Source organism: Cololabis saira, chromosome 15 (genome assembly GCF_033807715.1).
Source record: "Cololabis saira isolate AMF1-May2022 chromosome 15, fColSai1.1, whole genome shotgun sequence".
In the NCBI taxonomy this organism is placed as follows: Eukaryota; Metazoa; Chordata; class Actinopteri; order Beloniformes; family Belonidae; genus Cololabis; species Cololabis saira.
This window is the reverse complement of record NC_084601.1, coordinates 13,629,077-13,653,657: the sequence shown is the minus strand read 5'-3', so window position 1 is coordinate 13,653,657 and position 24,581 is coordinate 13,629,077. Positions and strand designations below refer to the sequence as shown.

At 39.6% G+C, this 24,581-nt stretch overlaps 1 protein-coding gene across 1 annotated transcript in view; it reads right to left on the bottom strand.

Annotated features, from left to right (window-relative positions):
• rapgef5a (Rap guanine nucleotide exchange factor (GEF) 5a) overlaps positions 1-20,115 on the bottom strand; it is a 42,591-nt gene extending 22,476 nt beyond the window's left edge. Inside the window, exons 1-8 of the mRNA XM_061742652.1 lie at positions 19,816-20,115; positions 9,374-9,424; positions 7,106-7,212; positions 6,496-6,617; positions 5,422-5,599; positions 992-1,073; positions 814-862; positions 608-681 (exon numbers count right to left, since the gene is read on the bottom strand). Coding sequence (XP_061598636.1) covers positions 608-681; positions 814-862; positions 992-1,073; positions 5,422-5,599; positions 6,496-6,617; positions 7,106-7,212; positions 9,374-9,424; positions 19,816-19,959 — 807 coding nt within the window. The 5' untranslated portion in view covers positions 19,960-20,115. The remainder of the gene's footprint in view (positions 1-607; positions 682-813; positions 863-991; positions 1,074-5,421; positions 5,600-6,495; positions 6,618-7,105; positions 7,213-9,373; positions 9,425-19,815) is intronic.
• Positions 20,116-24,581: the final 4,466 nt, after the last annotated feature.

Genomic DNA, 24,581 nt, shown 5'->3' with positions numbered 1-24,581 from the left:
TGTTGGTGTAACAGAAAGGTAAATGTGTGTACTGGGTCACATTAAGGTAATGCAACCTCCTTATAATACAACTGCAAGAAGAAAGCAAACAAGAGAAGGACATGAGCAGATAAACAGCAACTGCAGTATATGTGTATTATGCTGCATAATGAAAGAATATTTTAGAATCAAAACAACCAGAGAGTAGGTAAGGTTGTTGGGAACCAGAACAATGTGAACTGAAGCAGTTTTAAGTGAACATGTTATGTACGTGACGTATCTTTGCCAAACAGTGCCATTTAATGTTAGCACTTGGGGCATTTGTAGTAGTAGCTATTTCAAGCCTTGAAAATGTCTTTCCACATAAGTGGTCACGTGGATGGGTAATTTTAAATATGAAAGTGCACAGACATTTTTTCCAAGTGACTTTCAATTACTGAATGTTGAGCAACCTAATGAATAGATGCAAAAAGAGGAAAGTTCATGACCTTTGCTTTCATTTTTTTTGCCCGTTTTGTCATAAATATCTAAGAAATGATCCAGTTCTACGGAAGCAGATAAAACAAACTTGAGGATCAGTACGGGGGGGTAAAGAAATTGTAATGGACATTTTGCACGTGTGTATTACCGGGCTGCTCTCCTCGCTGGGTGTGCAAGACTCCTCCTGGCTTCTCTCTGTTGTCTCAGAGTCCTGCTCTGATACTGCAACCAAACAGTGCAACATTGCAGTTTTATGTCACGGCATCCTCACATTATAAAGTTTCAAACAAAGGAAAGAAAAGTGCATGAGAAATACTTCATGAAAGCATACACTCCAATTAAAAGTATACTTACAAGCCTTGCGAGTCTTTCGGGCAAGAGCAGCTGCCAACTCACTTTGTACCTGATGGAGGAGGGAGTCAAAATCAACAAATATACTATACTATTTAAGAAAATTAACTATTGATTATGTGTTATCTGCTGTTAAACATCAGATGACCTTGTGATCATTCTCAGATTCACATGTACTGACCGTAGAAGTGAGCCTCTCAAGTGCTTTCATCTGAAGAAACTCACTGCAGACATCCCTGTTCCCTTCAGAGTCCTCCTCTGACCTTGAGGGGACAGACATAACTTTATTCACAACCGCAGTGTTCAATAGTCTAATAAAACGGCCCACAAGGATATAAATTCCCCGCAGAGCTGTAGTCTCCTCTACACTGCCCCCTGGCATCATGTCATTGAAACTACAGTCTTTGAGAAAAGGAAAAAAAAAGAAAAAAACACTTGAGTAGCCAACAATGAGTAGCTTTTTTATTGACCATTTCAAAATGTGTATTTAATTATTTACAATAATTCTACCTTTGTACATCTCTACTTTCAATTTATTTAATTAAATAAGGAAGTAATGTCATAATTTGAGTCACTGCAAACCCAAACAAAGCTCTTTAAGGTGTTTATATTTTCACTGAATATTTCACATGGATATATAATTTCTATTGTTTCTGTTTTTGGGGGAGAAAAGTTACACAAGCTTATGATCCTTCCCTGTAGCCAGTTGTGTGCAGCATCTCTCAGCCGCCCTGTCCTCCCTTTCATGTGGTTTCATGTAAAACGGCTCCGAGGCGCGCCCTTCTATTGATGCGAGGGGAGCTCTGCGTGTACGCAACAGCTCTGCGGCTGTGTGTACAAGTGTTCAGGATGCTACATGCCTGTGTTACTCTTCCCCAGGATTGGTTTTTTCAAGCCTATAAGCGATTCACTGCTGTTAATTTCATTTGTGTGCGATGATAACAGGTTTTTTGTTTTGTGATAAACTACATTGTACCCACAGCAGTAATCCAATGTAGTAAAAAGCATCTTCAATGGCAGCAGGCGGCACCTGAGGGCCCCTCACTCAACACGATCTCTTACAAAACCAACCGCTTGGATTGGTCTCAAGGCACTGCCTCACCCCCGCACATCACACACGCACATCACACACACACACACACACACACACTCTCTCTATGGCTCTTAAGCGTGTATCCACACGTGCTTCAGACTCATTTCCATACATTTTGGATTTTATCTGAGGTCCCAGTGTCTCACTTGCCCGTTTTAAGAGCGAAGATGCCAAGAAAGAAGATGAAACTCTGTGCACATTTGTGCCAGCATTGAAGGAGATGGTCATAATAACGTGATAGCCCCTCAGCCTGACACTACAGTTATTAACGCTGGCGCAGAGGCGCAGCCAGGTGGGCCATCACATGTCTGGAAAGAGTGTAAAATTACGATCTGTTAACTGTTGGACATATAGCTCAGCAATAAACACCGTTTTAACTTTCCGACATCTGAAAAATATTGGAAAACAATACAAATGCAGAAGTGCATGGGCAGATCGCGAGAAAAGTCTGATCCAAGGCATCATTCCAAATGTATTCTTGCCAGGATCATTAAGTTTTATTGTCAGCCAGAGTTCAGTTGGTAATTTTGAGACTCTCCATGAGCCTGAATGTACCGGAGCCGGAGGGAAGGCACAGCCGGAGGTATGTCACCGATCATTAAGCAGCATACACTATTAAGGATTAGCAAGATCGGTGCCTGCAACACTTCCTCGTTCAAAACACATCAAGAGGTTCATGCTGCAAAGAGCTCCGTGGTTTGCAAGAACTGATCCAAAAAATAAAAAACCTCTCACATGTTACAGCTTTACTTTGAATACCAGCTGTCTGAGAAAGAGCTGGATTCTTAAACCTTTGCTACAATGAAGAATGTGTCATTTATGTAGGAGAATGCATTTTCTTTATATAAAAAAAGAAGAAATCTAGTGAGTGATGTGTAGCTATCTACTCCTGCTCTAATGTTCCAGCAGCATTCTGCAGAGTCGGACTTTTTGAAAGGAATGAATTGTTTAGGACCACAGTACCAAGTTTAGCAAGAATGTAGACTTTCATCCCACAAGCAAAGGCGTCATACTTTAGATTATGACAGTTCTGCTCCTCCTGCACAATCATATAATTTCCCCTTTGGAGATTAATTTTAGTGCTGAACTGAGTCCAAACAGCAACACATTTCACGAAAGAAAAAACCTAAACTTCCTGACTGACTGATCTTTCTCTTTCTACACCAAATAACCGATATATCTGATACACACATGCAACTTTTGACCTCCCATAACTAATAAAATGCATAATATATTACGATTTAACCATACACGACCGTAGTTCGTGTGTACTTGCAAATCAGTTCACTTTTCGTCATTTTAGTCCCGGTGATGCATTTACATTGATATTCAAATTATTATTCATTAGAATTTCTGTGAAAACTCAGATTATTGCATATAATTAGATGTGCAAATTATTATTTCAGTGAGATTACACTCACACAAAGACCAGATTGATAAGATCTAAACTCTAAATGAACAATTGCAGAGACCTCCACTGCAGCTGGCAGGACATCCTGAAATAATTCAACTTTAATGGCTACTCTCCATCAGCACCTTCCTGGAAGACAGAGCATCCTGGCAAGAGTGCATCTCTTGCCAGCAAAATGCATTACATTGAAGATGAGATTAATGTAAATGGAGATAAAGATAAAAAAAATACCCATGAACTAATAAACTTTAATGATCACAACAAGCCTGATAGGAAAACGTTCAGGCAACACTCAGATGAGGGACTCTAGCAGTGTTGATGTTAAGTGAAGAAAATATAAAAGTATTAAACTACCCAAGTGGCAGAAGTAATTTGTTTCAATAGTAGCAAATTCTTCTTTGACAACAGTGAAGTGGTTCACAAACAATTGCTCCAAAAACAGGTAATCAAGTATGAAGTTATCAGTATCAATTTAATGCTTGCCTCATTAGATAAGAACTGACAGAGGAAGCAACCCATAATTCATGAAGAGTGAAAGTAACAGCCAGGAACAGATGGATTCTGATTTTAATAATTGCATGAACTCTTTCAATCTGTTAATGGGCCGACTTTGGATGTTTTCCCCACACGGTTCCAGCTTTTCAGCATTACAGAGAGAAGAAAAGCAGGAAGGAGGGAGGGTGCCAGACAGGTGTCTGCAAATAAATGGCACGACAGTGAGAGACGCAGAGAGCAGGTGGGTGAGAATGCTGAAAGCAAACTTATATCCATGACTACTCTGAGGAAAAAAAATGTCTGGTGTATTTTCAAGCAAAAATGGATGTGCACATACTGTATGAATACTTACAGAAACAGACATGTTTACATTTCTTTTTACTTTTGTTTTATAGCTAAAACTGCCATGAATATTCAGCTGTTGTGCTCAGTATCATGAATGTAAACTTTTTTTTTTTTTTACAGTGTCCAGTAAAATACATAAAGATCTGCTGCATCAATCATCCATTTTCACCTTATTTAAGCCTCCCCTCACTGACTCCACTCTTTACCATCTTTAAATACAACACTTGACATTGACACATAAGAATATATCAACCTGTGCTCCACATATATACTCAATTTTTTATTGTCCCGACACAAACACACACACACACACACCTTTCACTCTACATTTGAGTGACAGATTGAGTTCAGCAGCAGCGTCAGCAGGAGCCTCACACACAGGAGAAGCAGGAAACTCTTGCTGACACCACCCAGCGGGTGACCATCTTATGTATGCGAGTGCCTTTCTTTCATAGATGTGGAGGCACGTGAGCCTCTGAAATGTCTCTGATGCTGCTTTCTCGCATAAAACCCGGTTATTTAATGTTTTTGCCACAGAGCAAGAGGGAGGAGACGCGACAGCCAATGATCAGGCTGACTTGTGATAAATGTAACGTATGAGAACATCTAGTCTTCGTTCTTAAGCTGACTGGCTCCTCCTGTCACCCGTCTCATCGTTCCCAATTTTTTATCTCTTGTTCACATATATCGTCCTCACAGAGATGCAGGATTGTAAGCATCATTGTCGCATTAACTGTACAGTACATATCCAACTATGTCCAACTGTCTCGACTCTCTGCTATCACACCCCTGAATCAAGAGAGGCTGAGACAGATTCATTTCCGTCTGATGATAACCGGTGGAACCACCTGTGAGAGTCAGCAGCTTTGACCCATTCCCGCGGCGCTGGGTTGGCAGCTCTTACCGCAGCAGAACGTCCTGACAGTCACAGCTGTTATCCTGTATGAGGCGCTTGTTCATCGCTACTTCAGGAATAATTATCACTGATGTCATAACTGTTTTTACTATCTCAACTGATCAATATTAAAGAGGGCTCATTCGTTTCCACTTTCATTGCCCTAATGTAAAAACATCTTTCAAAATGATTTCAAATTTGATCTGAACCAAACATAAATTACCTTGATAACACATCTAAATCTGAAGCTTTCTACTTTCATACTTGACAGGAACTAAGAGCTTTAATTTCAGACCTGATGGACTAAAAACAGACTGACAAGAACCTAAGATCAGCAAACTTTGATAGATACGTTGGTCATTTAATACTTACGGGCTATTGGTCCCGCCACCGGAGCGAAACTGAACATATGGGGCAAGTTGTAGGAGGAGCTTAGCAGCATCTGGCCAATCCGCCTCATTCGAGCGAAACTCGCAGGAGGCGGAGTCACACTCCTCAAAACTGAACTGGTAGTAAGAGTTGGAGTCAGAAAACATCACCCGCTGGTCCACTGGAGAGAAGAAAAACAGACAAATAAACAACAGAGCATATCAAGTTTCTTACGCATGAGCAATACCGCCATCCTAAACTTACTACTGAATGCTTTGCTCTTGATTATTCATAGTTTTGGTACGTTTTGAGAATTTGTTTTTTAATTAAACAATATACACATTACCTAAAAAGCACAATGATGACATTTGTTGTTAACATTAATAATTGTGTATTTTCAGACATGAATGTTTAATTTTACCAACTGTGTGCGACAGCCGATCAAAGCCTCTGAAGATTTCAGTCGGGACGAGTTATGATGTGTAAATTAACTTTTATGAATCTTAATAAACACAAACGTAATTGAAGAGTTGTTGGAACTAGAAAAGTGCGGAGACGTGGTGTCCACAGTAAAACCTGGATTTTAACTTACCAGACCCACAGGTGTTTATTTAAAAAAATAAAAAATAAAAATGCCTACAACAAAAATAGGCTAGTTTCTACTTTCTTATTATTACAACTTACTGCCATAGTCATATCTACAACCCATGGACCAATATCAAATTAACAGGTTTAGGTCGTTCTGTGGGTGGGAAATTGCAGTTAATATGGTTAAAAATACATAATGTCAGAGGAAATTAATGATTACTTCGGTGGGGCTTTGCTGCACAAGCACTAATTCACAGTCTTAGTGTGAAAGATCTAAATTAAAATCAGGTTGCGGTGTCGAGCGGGTGAATGAGTCAGTAAATAAATCTCTGTTCCTGTATAAAAACCTCTCTGTTCCTCTAGAAGTCCCCTGCTCATCTCTTTAGAGATCTGGATAGCTGCTGATGTCGCTGAAGGGCAGCTATAAATTTTGAAGCACAGTCCTAACACCTGCACGTTAGTGTGTGTGCACGCGTTTGTGTGTGTTACCAGAGAGCAGGACTCCCAGCTCCAGCAGCACCTGCCAGACACGCACAGCAGCAGTCCGACAGCGCACATACACGCACTGTTCAGAGAGCCACTGCACCAGCTCCACTCCCACATAGCTACGCCTGTTAAAACACACACACACACACACACACTCATGTTTTCAGCACAGAATGTCATGATGTGCTTACACACTTCTTTGGCACAAAGCTTGACTTTTTTTAAATCAATATCCATTGATTATACATTAGTTCTCTGTAAGCCTTTGCCTCTGAACTACTGAATCCTTTCCGTCTGCTCTCCCTGGATGATAAATTCCTTGTGTGTGTTTTTGTGTTATGTGCATTTGTGTGGGCGCTTGTACAATGACGGTACATAGAGTATTTATATTTGTATTTAATCTTTAATTTCAAGAATCTGCATGCTCTTTATGTTCACTGCAAATAAATGCATGTATTCCCAGGCCTTTTTGTGATCTACTTTTGAGCATGTACATTGCTAGTTCTTCATCTTACTGCATAAATGATTAGGACAGAGCTCAAAAGTGATGCTTCAGTGGATTTATTGATTCAGCCCTGCAGACAGACGCATGAACAGACAGAGACAAGCGTACCGTATGATTCTGGCCAGGTGTATCTTGTCTTTAGCTGGGTACGGTCCATGAGAGAGGAAAGCATTCCTCACAGCACGACCAGCACAAGGGAAACTCTGGGAGCAAGACTGAGACACACAAAAGAAACAACATAGAAATTAGGCAATCCAGTTATTCAAAAGTGAAAAAAAAAATGACAATGGAAAGAAAATGCTTATCTCAGCACTGCCCTACACATAAATTTAAGATAGTTAATGTGGTTACATGAATTTGTCATTGACTGGCTCACAAGGACAACTCAATGTCCTTCCCCCTGAGGAATGGAACATCGACTGTGCCCGCGCTCTCCGCAGTAGTCCAGCTGTTGATACCATCAAGAATACAACTGTGTTTCAGTTAAGTTGTTTGCATGGCTGCTCGCTCTGGTCTATTTATATTTTTGGTCTTTCTATATGATGCACCAGACTATTATAACTAAGAGGGATAGTACCTTGTTATTCTGCAACACACATGATTAACAGCAGTATTGATGCTCACACAATGATAAACGGCATTTTAGAAGTATTTCAGGGTATGGAAGTATTATTTAATGGAAAGAAAACCCATTGTGCATCATTGTTGACCTTGTTATACTCCGTGACTCAACAGAAAACCTTCAGTTCCTGCAAGGATGGTAGCAAAAAACGTGTTTGTCAGCTTGAAAGGTTGGAGGTGTTTGACCTCGGAAATGGTTTTTCATTAGACTTTGTTTCAAAGAAATAAGCGTTCTTGCAACTCAGGACCCAATAATGTCCATATCTTGACAAGTTATACAGCATGATTTACCATGTATTTCTTGGACTGAGCTGTTTTGAAGGAAGATGGTGACGTGGTTCAGTTTTTGTCCATTTTGTTTATTTTATTTTTACTTCTCCCCCTTGGATTGTGGCTTTTTGAAAAAGAAAAAAAAAGTAAAAACAAATGTGTTTCTTTAAAGAAATATACCTTATATACGCCAGTTGTTCCCTTTTTTTGTTTACCCCATGATGTGGAGAAAAACAAAAAGGAGTTATCTGATATTTCCAACAAGTGACAGTTACATACATCCAAACAAAGGAGCTGCCTTGCGGTCTAAGACGTTACCTGCTAGCTGTCGACACTTTAGCTTCTTACGTTTTGGTGAATGCAACATCTGAGGTGTGAGTAAATGGCTAAAAGGGCATGAATTACTCTTAAAACATAACATGACTTGTTGTGCTGTTAATTATACTTCGAGATTTAGCTTCACAGAGTGCAGAGAAGAATGCTGCCAAGAGCAGAGGCAGCAACTGGCTGGCCTGTGGTTGGGAGGAGCGCCGACAGCTGAGCCAGCAGGCCTGGGTCAAACTGGTCACCTCTTCGGCCGTCTGCTCCATGTGAGCCACCTTCAACCCCGTATCATTCAAGGCCAACCCGGTAGCGTCGGGATCACGGACGTAGTCCTGCCGCTGCGGCTGACGGCTGTCCTGCATGATCCATCTAGCTCGGCTCAGACCAGACTACCAACGGATAGTTGCAGTAGCTCTGGCCAAACTCTGCTGGAGCTCCAGCTCCTCATTTCGGTTGTGGCAGACAGTCAATCAGAGTGAACCATCAGCAGAAATAGGCAGGCTGCGGCAACTGTCTCGAGTTGGACATGATCCATGTGACTGCCAGATTTGTTAATTTCACCTGTTTGTTCATTTTTTGGATTAACTGGGGTCGATTGGCCTTAGTTTCTGCCAACATGGCAGGAACTAAGGGCCATGCCCCAAAGGCCAAAAACAACTGGTTTAAAAACTATTCTTCAGAAACCACAGGGTTTCTCCACTTGTTTTATTAACGTGTTTTTATCAAAATGATGGAGGCAACACAAATATCCAAGTTACTACACCCAAAATAATCTAAACTATTTGTCATGAGAGAAACAGATGTGCTTCTATAAACAGCCTCTTACCTCAGGTTGCATCATTTATTTTAACTTTAATTTCTTTAATTCACACTTTCTGTGCCATAAAGAAAATAATGCATATGAGATATGCAAGCGCTCGGGCCTCTGGAGGAATCCAATATTACAATATTTCTCAAAACTGTATTATAGTGATGCATGGCAAAATAAGCCTAAGAGCGTGAATGTGTGTGTTTGTGGTGAATTTATCTTGGAAAAGCCCCGAGGTAATTTCCCCACTGATGTCATCTGTACTGGATATAAACAAAAACAATGTTTTTGCTTCACAGTGAAACTAAAGGGATGACATCACTGCATGTGTTTTGGTGCGTGTGCCTCCATACCTTGTGTACAGCAGGTCCAGTGCTCGGTCCGGGGATGGTGTCAGGTGATTGCTGTTGAAACAAAACACAATCCATCAGTCATGTCACACAGAATGGCACACACAGAGTAAACACACTGAACAAACATGACTCAGAGAAATACCCCGGTTTAATCATATCCTTAAAGATTAGCCAGGGTTTAGTTGCTACATGCCTTGATGGTTAAATAAACCTCCGACACTAACAAACTTTCACCAGACAAAAGAACACTATTATTTTGAAAATTCATTCATCTGGTTTAATCATTTTTAAATCAAACACTAATAGACAGAAAAAAACCAATTCATTCTTCATTAATAAAAATAAAAATTAGGACATCAAAATGATAATGTTGTTAAAGTGCTAACACACTGTTTATAAAATTGATTAAATATTAATTGTCCATGTCCTGTTTTGTTGGGGTTTTTTTGTTTTGTTTTTTTTTATATTTACCAACCGCTTGCAGACACAAGTGTGTAATTTAATGATATCTTGTCTGCTCTGCTGATGAGTTAACAACTTAATACTACACACTTGTAATTTCCATCCATTAACGTCCACGTATCCAGGTTCGGGTCATGGGGTCAACATCCTAAGCAGAGAGGCCCAGATTCTCCCTCTCACCAGCCGCCACCTCCTCTCACTCTTCTAAGACGATGTCCAAGGACTGCCAGAGCGTCCTGAGTCTGGGTCACCCCCAAAACATCCCCCCAGGGAAACATCCAGGAGTCTTCCAAGCCAGAGACCCCAAACCACCTCAGGTGGCCTTTCTCAATGTGAAGGAGCAGCAACTCTACTCCAAGTTTCTCTCAAATGGCTAAAGGAAATTCACACCGCTTTATATTGATGATCTCGTTCTTTTGGTCACTATTTACAATTTGTGACTGTAGGTGAGGGGCAGGAACATTCAATCTCTTACCATTAAGATCATTCATTCAGCCATTTTCCAAACCAACTTTAATCCTATTGATGGTCACAGGGGTCTCCTGGCACTGATCCCAGATGTTACCATGCATGAGTCCCTAATCATTTGTAAACATCTTTGAAGATTATGGATTTTGTATAATGGGTCTTTAAAGTGATTTTTGTTTATTTTCTTTGACAGCATATAGTACTTTGTTCATCCGACTACTATACTAAACTATATTAAGCAGCAATTGCACTGGAATAAAAGTGGAAAAAGTATCATAATATGTGATAATGTCTATCAAAAAAGACATTTCCACTAACCAGGTATTATTTCCATGGCTAAGATACAGCCAGTATAACCCAGTTTAGCAAAAAGGGTTGAAAAAACGTGTCACTTTATACTGTTATTTCTTTACTTTGACTCACAAAAGAGAATCCTTTACCCTTCTTTTAAAATTGCTCAATGCTGTTAGTAATTTACTAGTTTACAACCATTTATCCCCACATCAAAGTGGTCCCTAACAGAAAGCAAAATAAAAAGGGTGATGATATTGCATAGAAGTACCACTGTACACTACAGAGTGAAAACTTGCGCAACAATCTTCATTCTACTGGTACACCTAACTTGACGTGATCGCAAATTAATACACAATTAAGTCAAAATTTCTGCCTTGATTTTGATTGTTTTTGTCCTTCATAGGTCACAGAGAAGGTTTTTCCGAGAAGGTATATGTGCTTAACTACTTAAACTGGGATGTTTCCCTAATAGAAAAGTACATGTCTTCTACAGTAAGTGAAAAACACATACAGTTCAACTATACATGGACATTTATTGAATATGTGCAGTGCATTATATGGTGATTAGGGGTGATTTTCAGACACACTCCTCCTCCTCCACTCTTTGAGCCACACATTGTCCTGTTGCTGCAGGTTTAACAGACTGGTGGCGATAACCTTTAGTCACTGAAACTGTTTCCCAACTCTAACCTAAATCCTCACTGGTCATCACCGAGTGATTTTAGTTCAAATACAGTCGTTAGCTTGTCAGTTTCTTATCTAAATCACTTACATTTGACAAAGGAAATTGGATCTCTTTCTTATCTTGCACAGGGGTCGGGTGAAGCATGTCTTAGCTTTCATAGGGTTAAAGAGATGTAATTGAGCTTCTTTTTTGTTTCCTCTTACTTTTAATGATTTGCAGCTTTTTTTGCACACCTTTGACCAATCATTGCAGGCTGAGTGTTTCGGACTAAAAGTGGCAAGATCTGCAGCAGAAATTTACATTTCTGGTCTGGAAATAAAATCTGAATGGTCCACTTACAGCTCACTTACAGTACTGCAGCCACTTTTAATGCTAAATCTCTCATTAGAAAGGCTTCTTCGGGTATAACTGTTGTTGGGATATTTCTTGTAAAAATTTGTGATGGACAGAGCAGTCCAAGGGCGGGCAGGCAGGCACAAGATGAGCTAAATAAAAATGGTGTTTATTTTCACCAAAGATGACAAAAAAATAAAATAATCCAACCTCCAAATCACAAACTGAAGGGGCCTATAACAGGTATAAATAACAGAGTTCTACACAGAATAGCTAGTAATAAAAGTCAAACTAACTCAAACAACTGACCTACCAAAATAAAACAAAGAGGAACTTAAATACTGGGTGATAAGTCCACAAAAAAACTAAATTGAAATCTTTAACAGAAACCAACATAATTAAGCCCCATTCCCCCTTCATGTCCCAAGCTGGGGCTTGGCCCATTTCCTGGCTCAGCACTCATGCCTCCTCCGCTTTTTTTCCCCCTCTTTGACCAGCAGGAGGACAGGAGCAGCTGCAACTTCAGGAAACTCAAGAAACAAAGAAAATTACTCAACTCATCTAGCATAATGTAAACTAAGTTTACAATGTAAATAAACTCTGAACTCAAAACAAATGCGACTGTCCTGCAACTTAAATGTTACATTAAAGAGAACAAGCAAACTGATAGTGTGGTAAACTTCAATGCAGCTGTGTTACTGGGTGGATATTACCCTTGAAGATTAGTGCCCAAGAACCAAAAGAAACCGGCAATTGGCCCTCAAATTCAAGGATTTAGGATTACCGTGACCACATATGACTGAGAATCTGCACCACTGCACACATGGTCCCATACATGCTTCTTACTGTGTATAAACGAAGCATGCTTTTTTCTGCAAGCACACAACAAAGAAAATATTGGGGCCAATGGGTTCAGTGTCCTTCTCAAGAACACAGACGTATTAAAGAACTGTCCATAGGACTGTTGACCTCCAGGTTGGACCAATCAATCCAATGAACCATAACCTTCCTTGTGTCTTACTTAAATTACAATCACCCCTGTTCCTGGGTGGTCTGGCTTTAACCCCCAACTCATTCTTTCGGCGGCACCATAAAACTGAGCTTCTAGACCATCTTAGTAAATGTTTCATCTGAACGTAGAAAATACGGAACAATGCTGACCAACAAAAACTGTTTTTTTTGTTCATTTGGAAATAGCAAAATCTTTAGCAGGACAGCATATATAGACCAAATAGCAATGATATGTTCTTTGTAACTTCAAAATTATTTTAAAGAGCTTAATTATGATCCAGAATAAGAAACTAGCCTGTTAATGCGTAACATGAACAGTATGGGCAGCTTCATTATTACACCAATAATAGGCAGACTCAAACACTTTAGAATAAGACAGCATCGATATCAGTCCATATATGGTGAGAAAATATCAAATACTAGTATCTGTCATAAGAACTCAGTGTTAGCACCCATCCGCGCCAGCATTCATTAAAGAGACAGATGAAACTCCTGCAGTGCAAGTGGCTTGTGAGCTCAGGCAGTAAAGCTGGATCACCGAGAGTCGCAGGTTTAATTCCCTCCTGAGAGCCCTCGGAGAAAACTGAGCCCGTGCAAGAAATTACTTCTGCCCTTCAGCTCCCATTATCTGCTCGTAACAACACAACCAGATGATGACAGAGAGAGATTTAGTGATCAAATGAGCAAAGGAAGAGCACCTTCGCTACTGTAAGTGATGAGTGTACATGAAGAAATACAAAAGAGCGGGTAACAAGAACGGGAACAGACAAAGGCTGAACAATCCAGCAGTCTATGAATATATGACAGTGGATGTGAGTGTGACAGATGGAGAGGAGAGGAGCTGAGGCAGCGAGAGGCAGAGAGATCATTTCAATTACAGTCATGAAAAAGGAGTAGAGTGAGGAAGACAAAGACGGAGAGGGAGATAAATAATAGGCAGCCGCTTCCAGTTGCAACAAATGAAACAGAAAGATGATTAGAGCGATGCAGATCTATGTGGATGATCCTTATTATGGCTATTATACCATCTGAAATGTGACATGCTCGCTCTCTCTCTCACACACACACACGCCAGTGGAAATACATAACACAGCTGCCCACCCACCTTTTAAGACAAGTTACACTCGGCTCATCCACTCTCCGTTACGTCAATATTCTGAGAAATACTAGCCGTTTGTTGCTTTCTTACTAAGTTAGTTGAGAATTTATCTAGCACTCCAAACAGCAACGCTAAAAACTCATTCAGTTAGAGCACAAGGTGTTCAATGTTTAAAAAGGGGAAACAAAAGTACAAAAGTAGTAATTTCCATGCACCAGCACATCTACAGCTCCCTGTCAACACCACTTAGGTTTCAGAAAATTAGTTAGCAATGTCTTTACTATTGTGGTGGTGAAATTAATCAATTATTGAACAGTAAACTTCTGAACTGTGTTTTTTTTTTCAATAGAGACTTTAAGCTTAATATCAATACTGATGGAGGAGTTTATGAGCTGTAAATATCCAGAAATACTCTTTTTCTATCCAGGTAAAAGGTCATGGTGTTAACTCCAAGTGTTACTTCAAAGCATTTTCATTTAGAAGCTTTTGCTTTGGAGCCACACCACGCTTTGCAATGCAAATAAAAAGAGGCCATCTAGGCTGGAGGCAGAGATGTGGACAAATCAGTTGATGAGAATAACAAATATAAACATATCAAACCCTGGTGAGCTCATCATCATAGCAGAAACATGTTCACTCAGATGTTCGCAGCATCCTTTCCATCAAAAAGAAAAAACTATTTCAAATATCACAGAGGATCACTTTATTCAAGAGCAAATATGAAGAAAATTGTCAGATTAAACTTGAACACCTCTGCCAAAAAAAAAAAGAGAAAGAAACCGTGTTACCGAGCAAGTAATTATAGAGACAGCTGCAGATGTAACTGTGCTTTCTGAAAAGCTATTGTGTTAAAACACAATAGCTTTTCTTCACACGGAATAAGCAATATGGTGCAAAACAACCACAGGATGAAAGAATAATGGGAAGATTCACAAAGAAAGTGGCAATAATCAGCGACAAAGTTTCTTCTTCGCACTTTAATAATAAAGTAAGAGGCTTGGATTTAAGATGCTGTTGAAAGAAAAAAAACTGTTTCTCACAAAATAAAAAAAAGAAGAAGATGCCAGCTTAGTGTGGAAGAGCTGCCAATGCAGCGTTTGCACCAAGGGGTTAAGTGGGGCACTCAGCCAACCGAGCACATAGACTAAAACAGTTTCTGACTCTCACTATCTTCATCTTGCTCTCCTCCTTTTTCTCTCTCATCCTGGTCGCTCTATCTCGTCTCTTCATCTCTTCGTCTGCTTGACACAGATCTCTTGAGGGGTCTTTGTTTCTTCACCATCGTGTCTTCTCACAAGTACACCCGAGACACACATCAGCAACCAGAGGTGTTTCATTCATACTGTAAAAACACACCAACAAAGAGAAGAGAAGGAAGAGAAGAGAAGAGAAGAGAAGAGAAGAGAAGAGAAGAGAAGAGAAATCTGTGCAGTGACTTCAAAGCACACATACACAGAGTGAGCAGGAGAGGCGAGGTCATTATCTGCAAGAAAATGGATTACTCTCAGATTAGATTGCTGAGCACAGTGAAGAACTGTAGCAGTATGCTTGGCAAGCCCCCTCTTGCACAGACATTCAACCTAAACTCTTGTCGACTTCCCTACGAGACATCAAAGCATCTGCTGCTAAGCAAACAAACAGCAGATCTGTTAAACTCACCGCCACATGGCCTCCGACTTACCAAACCGTACAGTCATTAGTTAATTCATGGACTTATTAAAGGAGTAATCTACAACCAGAAAATAGAATTAACAGATTCACTACTTTCATCTGTTTGTAGTCAAATAATTGACCATTTTGGGATTAAATTATGACTTTGCTAACCTCTGAATAAATGGCAGATTCAAACCCCACTCTTGAATCTTATTATAATTTAATGTTGGCATTTCTTACGCACTGCAAAACTTCACTTCCAATTTCCAAAGGTTTACTTTATGTAGATAAAAAATTAAAAAAAAGTTTTTTATACTATTCAATATGTTGGTCCTCACTTTTTCTTTCATCTTTGTATTTCAATGCATAATGCAGTTATGGAGGAGAGATGTTGCCGGATATTAAAAACATTTCCCAAGCCCCTGTTTTCACTGCATCCATATTGCAGAAACGAGATCTTCTGAAAGATATCATCAACAGTTCACTGGCAAATTGATTGTAGCGCCAGATAGCTTTCGTTGTAATTGCAGATGGTTTCTTGATCTTTTCTCACACATTAAAGCAGCCAACTTCACATTTATATAAAGTCTGTGTAGGTCACTGATAGCTTGTCTAGATTTTTGCTCAAGTCTAAATCCAAAATAGAAGTCTACTTAACAAATAATAGTAGCTTTTGTATGTTCAAAATTAATAAACATTAGTATCATTCAAATGTGAACAATGTGGCATCATCAAGAGTACGCACCATGATACTCAGGGTGCAATCTGACGTAATTATATCGGGGGGCTCTTACAGCTAAAAAGGTAGCATTTAAGTACACAACAGCTGATTAAAATGATGTAAAACAGCCCATTTATACATGTCTTAATAACAGACTACATCAAATCACATTAAATTGTTAAAAATGAATCGTATCATAACTGATGTTGAACACATCCTAAGTTGAGTTGAATAATGGAATAATACTTTAAATTGTTGCAGTGTACATTTTCTAAGGAATATATACAAGAAAAAAAATAGGATCAATCAGAATAAGCACTAGGGGAAAATTTGGTGGATAATAGTTTTGGCTGAAATCTCCAGAGATCCTCATAGATGCATTGGAGCACTGTGATTCCAACCTGGTGACAACTGTAGTGATGATGTTGCAGGAAGCATGGTATCACAGGTGAACCTTCCCAACAGAAAGCATGGATAAAAACTTGTAACATCCAATTTCTCTTGGTCTGAATGAAGTCTTTTGTCGACTTGTATTGTCCCAAATTCATGGAGATAGATACTGGTACACAGAAACATGCTTCTACAGCCATGGCTTGAGAAACACAACACTCCTGCCATCTCCGATCACATCATCCATCCCACCTCAACAGGGATCTCGTACTCCATGTGACGATCAAGGTAATAAAAAGCTCATGTATATATTATACGTACATATTTTTAATGGAAAAAAAGGCTTGGCAAAGAAAATGTATGACAATACAAAAAAAAAACAATTTGACAGAGCAACTGTTATACGCTGCTATATGAATGGCGACATTCAGGGGTGTAACTCAAGTTTCTGTGTCCATGCCCCGAGGTTTTGGCAAGAGGAATCTACACAAGATCAGGCAAATACTGTAGTTCAAAGTAGGTTAAAGTCTCTACATCTAACAAATTAGGACAACTACTTCATGATCATAGTACGGTATTTGAAGTGATCTTCATGTCCCAAACTATACTTGTTCATCCTCTATTTTGGTTAAGGAACCAAAAACACAACCAAATGTATTAGTCGACTGTACAACCTTAACCTGACTAGCCATACCAGTTCACTTTGTGGAAATCTTCACAACCATTTCTACTACTATAGAAAGCACTGAGCCAATCAAAGTGTGGCTTTATGTGATGACTCATACAGGAACATCCCACAGCAACTATTTAAAACAGCCGAGTTGACTGCAGAACTGATAACACCTTGGTCCAACAAGTTTTTACTGAAAAACCCACAACAGTCATTTATCCCCAACCTACATCATTTTGGATGTGTTTTGTAGATACTGGTCTGGTTGTGTGGCTCTGCCTACATCACCAGTTTAATCTCTCTGATTGGTTGTATGTCTATATAATGGCATCCAGAGTCCGAGGGTACTGCCGTGTGAAAGTCAAATTTGAATTTAAAAGTAAAAAGACAAATTCTTTGTATGAAGAATAAACAGAATTAGCTGGTCAGATTAGCTTAATATCTTGCAGAGAATTCAAATTGGTTTAGACAATATATGTGTGTGAAAATTACAGGAAAATACAATCTATCTTACGAGCAGCACCACAGGCCAGCTACCAGTTAATAACCTCGAGCCTCTCAAAACTTTGACATAATTTTACTACCGGTCAGTAAAAATATTAATGTTAAAGAATAAGATCTAATGTTCTCCACAGATACATTGATGTACAGTTTTGTCAGAGCAAAAGTTAGGTTTAAAACCAACTCTGGCAGAAAGGAAATACGATAAACCAGGTTTTCTTTAGTAACTCTTTACACCTTTGTTACGCAGCAGCCAATAATAAGACAAAATATTTAGACACCAGAGAAAGTCGCAACAGAGTAAAAGTAAGACAGGGCTCTGCAGAGAGACTGCTGGAGGCTGGAAACAAAGACAACAGATAGCTTTGTGCAACACAACAGCTTCAGTTCACTTCATAGGTAGTATGCAAACATCTACAAAGCATGCGAGGTAATGTGAGACACTACCGAAATCAGAAATTATGTACTTTAAAGAAAAGACCAGATGTGGGCAGAGGTGTCCACTTGTGGAGTGGTGACAACATGCTGTAATCTCTGAGTAAAACACAGTTTTAAATGTTCTTCTTCATTATTATTTCATCGCCTATAAACCTCTCTTTTATGGGTGACAAAACTTGATAGTTTCCTCCTTTTTTGTGGGGAACATGACATTGCGTGTCTGTTTGTGTGTGCCAGGTGAACCATAGTTAACTGCCTATGTCAAGAGACGACCAGCCTGCACAGACCAGCCATACCTTAACACTACTTACACATGCCTAACTACACTCAGCCACACATTAAAAGGTGCATCCACAAAGAGATGAGAAGTGATGGGAAAATAACTCATCTGCCAAATGTTCTCTTGTTTTCTACTTCTCTTTAAAGTCTCAAACACATTGATTAAAAACAGTACAATTGGTAATGTCAGCGACATTGTTAATTAATTTAACCAATTTCAATATTTTCTTTAATGATTTTCTGTGGAATCAAACGTGATTTACTGTCCTCGGATATTTGTTCTAAGACGTAATATCAATAATTGATTCTGGCAGGACATTTTGATCGTATTACAATTCATAGAAAAACATTGTTGCTTCAATCTGAACTTCATTTAAGTGTCACTTTAAAAGCAAAAAAGAAGAAAGCCAGATGCAACATGACAAACTGTTCTCTGTGCTCCTGTGTGGCTTTACACTACAAATGCTGCATATTTTTAGCACATCTGGCTCCAGTGGGACCGGATGTCCTGGCACACAGCCGTGGATTCCCATTGAGGGGAGACGGCACATGTTTTCCAAGTGGCTGCCGCTGATCAGGAGGATGAGCAGAGCTGACACTTGGAGCAGCCATTTGGCTGCTCAGGTGTGTTTTCCACATCTGGCCACATTTACTGTCATGTTGGGCAGTCTTCGGGAAAACAAAAAAGGTCATGGCAATGTTAAAGAAATGTTACTGCAGAACAGATCCAACTATACTTATTAATTGCAAGGCGTCCCTTAAGAACTTATATTGATTTTTTTTTTTTTAGGCAGTCTCTTTGTTTTAATTCAGACAAGTTAGTTTGCCTAATCAGTTTGCATTTTCTTGACTGAACCCTAAATTAACTTAAAAATGAAAGTGACACATGAATATACATGATATTATTAATGACAATAATAATATTTTTAAGCTTTCTGTCTGGTTGGGAAACAGCAGGCTGATTGTGTACAAATACAGACACACAGGTAAACGTCCTTCTTTGCAGTGCAAGTGTGTGTAGTGTCTCTGGCGGTGTTGCCTTGACTACAGGAGTGTGAAGGTGTCCAGCAGTTATTCTGGTTATTATGGGTAAAGAGCACACACACACACACACACACACACACACACACACACACACACACACACACACACACACACACACACACACACACACACACACACACACACACACACACACACACACACACACATGTATCGGCTGCCTCTGCGACAGAGATGTTGGTTGCAAAATGAAAACACCTGAGTCGTGACGAGGTTATGAAACGGCCTCTGGGGGAACAGAGTGTTGTCAGGAAAACCTGACTGTTAAACGACATGAAACCGTTTGATAACGTTTTTTTTCTGTTGTTTTATTTCTAAACACAAAAACACGGAAGGACTGGAGCGGTCCAGCGGTGGTTTGGTTTGAAACACTCACGCTCTTCTTCCGCAGGTGCAGTCCGTGCTTCAGCAGCCCCGGCAGGTCGCGGATTTTGTGTTTGAGCTGCGCCTGGTCCCGAGCGCTGCGGTTCCACCGCAAGCCCGCGAGCAAGCCGTCCTCTGCGGGCTCCGAGTCCTCCATGCTCCCCCTCCCCTGTTCCTGTTCCTGCTGCTGCCTGAGCTCCAGGTGTCTGCCCGCCGCGTCCTCACGAGTTCCCGTCAGCCATTTCCTCTCACCCCCGCATCTGCGGACCCGCACGCCCCGGTGAAGCGCCTACTGGATGGATGGATGTTCCGCAGCTGCTGCTGCTCCTGCTGCTGCTCCTGCTCCACCCCACGCCGCGTCCGCACACTCCTCCTCTGTGGCTTTACTACAAAGTTGTCGTGTGTTGGCGGGGGTGGGGTGGGGTTAAGCCTGGTCTGCGTTGGTGTAACGCAGAACCATAAATCCGCCTTTACAGGTAGGGCTGCAAACCCTCCCCATGGAAAACGGAATCGTCCCGGAGCTGAAAAGGGACGCACTTTGTCCCGTATTACTGTGAGAGTAAAAAAATAGTCTTAAAATGCCAATGGAAAAGTGCATTGAGCTGTTGAGTTCACAAGTTATTTTTTTCTGTTTTCTACAGACTTTCTGATTGCACTTTTGTTATTGCACTAAAAATGTGCACTATTACAGAATGCATATTCTGCTTTCTTTCTGCATTTTTATATGAATTTATACAATTTTAAGTTAAGCAGCACAGGTTTCTGTTTAAGAAATACTTATTTTATTCAGTTCATTTTGTAATTTTGTACTAAAGTGAATTGCTGGATAATAATTTGTTTTTCATGTGTTCATGGCATTCAAAAATATGCATCTAATTCAATTCAGGTGCGAGTTAAAAAATGGTTTCACTCACAAAAAAAGGGGCAAAAAAAAGTCACAACGCCAGGAAATGGGAAGGCAATCGTACGGAAGAGTATTAGGGCCACTTAAAAAAAAAAAAAAGAATTCTGAGAAAAAAGTCAGAATTCTGACTTTAATCTCAGAATTCTGAGAAAAAAGTCAGAATTCTGGGCCACTTAAAAAAAATAAAAATAATTCTGAGAAAAAAGTCAGAATTCTGACTTTAATCTCAGAATTCTGACTTTAATCTCAGAATTCTGAGAAAAAAGTCAGAATTCTGACTTTTTTCTCAGAATTCTGACTTTTTTCTCAGAAGAAAAAAAAAAAAAAAAAAAAAAGTCAGAATTCTGAGAAAAAAGTCAGAATTCTGACTTTTTTCTCAGAATTCTGAGATTAAAGTCAGAATTCTGACTTTTTTCTCAGAAGAAAAAAAAAAAAAAAAAAGTCAGAATTCTGAGAAAAAAGTCAGAATTCTGAGAAAAAAGTCAGAATTCTGACTTTAATCTCAGAATTCTGAGAAAAAAGTCAGAATTCTGACTTTAATCTCAGAATTCTGAGAAAAAAGTCAGAATTCTGAGAAAAAAGTCAGAATTCTGACTTTAATCTCAGAATTCTGACTTTTTTTTTTTTTTTTTTTTTTTTTTTTTTGGGGGGGGGGGCAGCACGGTGGCTTAGTGGTTAGCACTGTTGCCTCACAGCAAGAAAGTCCCCGGTTCGACTCCCAGGCCCGGCAGGGGTCTTTCTGTGTGGAGTTTGCATGTTCTCCCCGTGCTTGCGTGGGTTCTCTCCGGGTACTCCGGCTTCCTCCCACAGTCCAAAAACATGCATATTAGGTTAATTGGTGATTCTAAATTGCCCGTAGGTGTGAGCGTGAGTGTGGTTGTGAGCATGGTTTGTGTGTTTATATGTGGCCCTGTGATGGACTGGTGACCTGTCCAGGGTGTAACCCTGCCTCTCACCTGAAATGAGCTGGGATAAGCTCCAGCAGACCCCCGTGACCCCGCAAGGGATAAAGCGGGTATAGAAAATGGATGGATTTTGAGAAAAAAATCCATCCATGGATTTTGAGAAAAAAATCCATCCATCACAGAATTCTGAGAAAAAAAGTCAGAATTCTGACTTTTTTGTCAGAATTCTGAGATTAAAGTCAGAATTCTGATTTTTTTCTCAGAATTATTATTATTTTTTTTTAGTGGCCTAGAATTCTGACTTTTTTCTCAGAATTCTGAGATTAAAGTCAGAATTCTGACTTTTTTCTCAGAATTCTGAGATTAAAGTCAGAATTCTGACTTTTTTCTCAGAATTCTGACTTTTTTCTCAGAATTCTGAGATTAAAGTCAGAATTCTGACTTTTTTCTCAGAATTCTGACTTTTTTCTCAGAATTCTGAGATTAAAGTCAGAATTCTGACTTTTTTCTCAGAATTCTGACTTTTTTCTCAGAATTATTATTAATTTTTTTTTAGTGGCCTAGAATTCTGACTTTTTTCTCAGAATTCTGAGATTAAAGTCAGAATTCTGACTTTTTTCTCAGAATTCTTTTTATTTTTTTTAAGTGGCCCTAATACTCTTCCGTACAATCGGGTTGGCCCTGCCGATGAGGTGTGCCTTGTTTATTTTTCAGGGAACCCTAGTCGTGAGTGAATCTTTTTCATGGATGATGTCGGCGTTGAGAAGAAAGGAGTTGGGTCTGGGGGAAGAGGAGCAGACGCGGCACTTAAAGCCTGATTTATGGTTCCGCGTTAAATCGACGGCGTAGAGTAAGCGGCGACGCGTCCTCTACGCCGTAGGCTCTGCGTTGGTGTAACGCGGGACCATAAATCAGCCTTTCCAGAGCTACGTCACCACATTACCTGGCTCCAGTTCCGCAGGTGAACAAAGGGAAGCCACGGAGCGTGTCGGCGTGGGTGTGCGGTGGCGGTCGTGCTGCTAGTGCTGTCCCACTTTTCAGGTTTCAGGCTGAATTTTGTCCTTTCAGTGTGAGAATGCTGTAGAGCCAGCAGCCCGTTCTCGTTTCACCTGAACCAGCAGGCAGGTGTGCAACATGAAATGTGAGGCTCCAAAAACACACATACAAAGAAAAACATGTCTCTGATGTGGTTGGGAGTGTTGTGAATCCTAAATCCAAATTACTGTCATCAGGCAGGGCCTTTGAAGTCTTGCCATCTCCTTGGTTAGAAGCATCATTTACATAAAAGTTTATTATCAGTGATTTCTGATATTAGTCTGTTAAGATAAATCTTAAGTGTAACTGTCAGTATACTACATAAAGTTTATTTTTTATTATTTTTTATTTTACTTTTTATTTTTTACCATTTCTTAATAGGTTACTCAATTTTGACACATTTTCTAGAATTCTGGTATCAATATTTTGTTAATCAGTACCACAGTATATTTCTTGGACATAGGGATGGGCGGTATGGACTAAAAAATGGATCACGATAATTTCTGGCATTTATCCCGATAACGATAAAAATGACATTAAAAAAAATACCAATTCAACTCCACCTTTGTAACTATAAATCTATCACCACATTCAGTCTTTGGAGCCCCCAAAACACTGCTCTAAAAGAATACTAAATGCTACTAAACTACACCAATTAAATTGAATTAATAAAAACCAATTAAATTAGTCCACCTGTACTGCAAAACTGTAATGACTCCTCGCTCTCAGATCCGCAAATCAACGGGAATCTTTCTTTCTTTCTTTCTTTCTTTCTTTCTTTCTTTCTTTCTTTCTTTCTTTCTTTCTTTCTTTCTTTCTTTCTTTCTTTCTTTCTTTCTTTCTTTCTTTCTTTCTTTCTTTCTTTCTTTCTTTCTTTCTCTCTCTCTCTCTCTCTCTCTCTCTCTCTCTCTCTCTCTCTCTCTCTCTCTCTCTCTCTCTCTCTCTCTCTCTCTCTCTCTCTCATTTCCTTCCTTCCTTCACGTACGTTGTGCGTCGATTTAACGCAGAACCATAAATCCGGCTTTACACAAAAACGTCACCAACGGGAATTTATCGTTTTTACCGCGAGATGACAAATTCTTACCGTGGGGAAATTTTTTGACGGTAAATCGTGAACGGTAAAATATCGCCCATTCCTACTTGGACATAACAATGATCTTTCGATGCTTAACCAGATGAAGTTAATACAGTCCTTTGTGAATTTGTAGCATATTGAAGTACCCAGGATTTCTCTTCATGGACACCAACGATTTCTGTGGCATGGTTGCTATGCAAACGTGTCTTGCAGGTGGTGACCTATATTTTTTTGCAGAAAAACATACATCTGGGGAACCCCCTCAGCTAGGTTCGAGCCCCAGCTTGTGACCCTATCTGTATGCCTTTTCCCCGCTCTCTAGCTTTCTCTCTGCCCCCATTTCCTAGCTAATTACTATTAATAAAGACCACTAAAGCAACAAAATCTCCATAAACACACACACACACACAGACTGAGTGCAGGCTTCAAACCAAGACTTGACTGGTCTGGTTAGACTACAAGTCGATGTTGCTTAAATCAATGTTATTTCAATTTATTATCTGATGCCTTAACTCAGATATAAAAACTGAGATATGCTGTAAATATGCGTTCCATCATTTTTATAAAAACTCAGTTCTTCATACAATCAGTCTTAATATTGTGCCTTATTATTATTAGTTCAATTGCCCAGCATTATATATGAAGTAAAAGCTCATCTTTAACTAAATTTAAGTATACTCTTGAATGCAGGCATATTTTTACCTTTGATAGACATTTATAGTACCAAGTATTCCTATAGTACTCATGTATTTGTAGTACTACTTCTATAATGAGTGACACCAGCACGCTCAAACTCTAACTCCAAGCTATTTGCATGGCGCGCCCAGGTTCCCTGCTCTTCCAAGCAAACAGTTGGGATG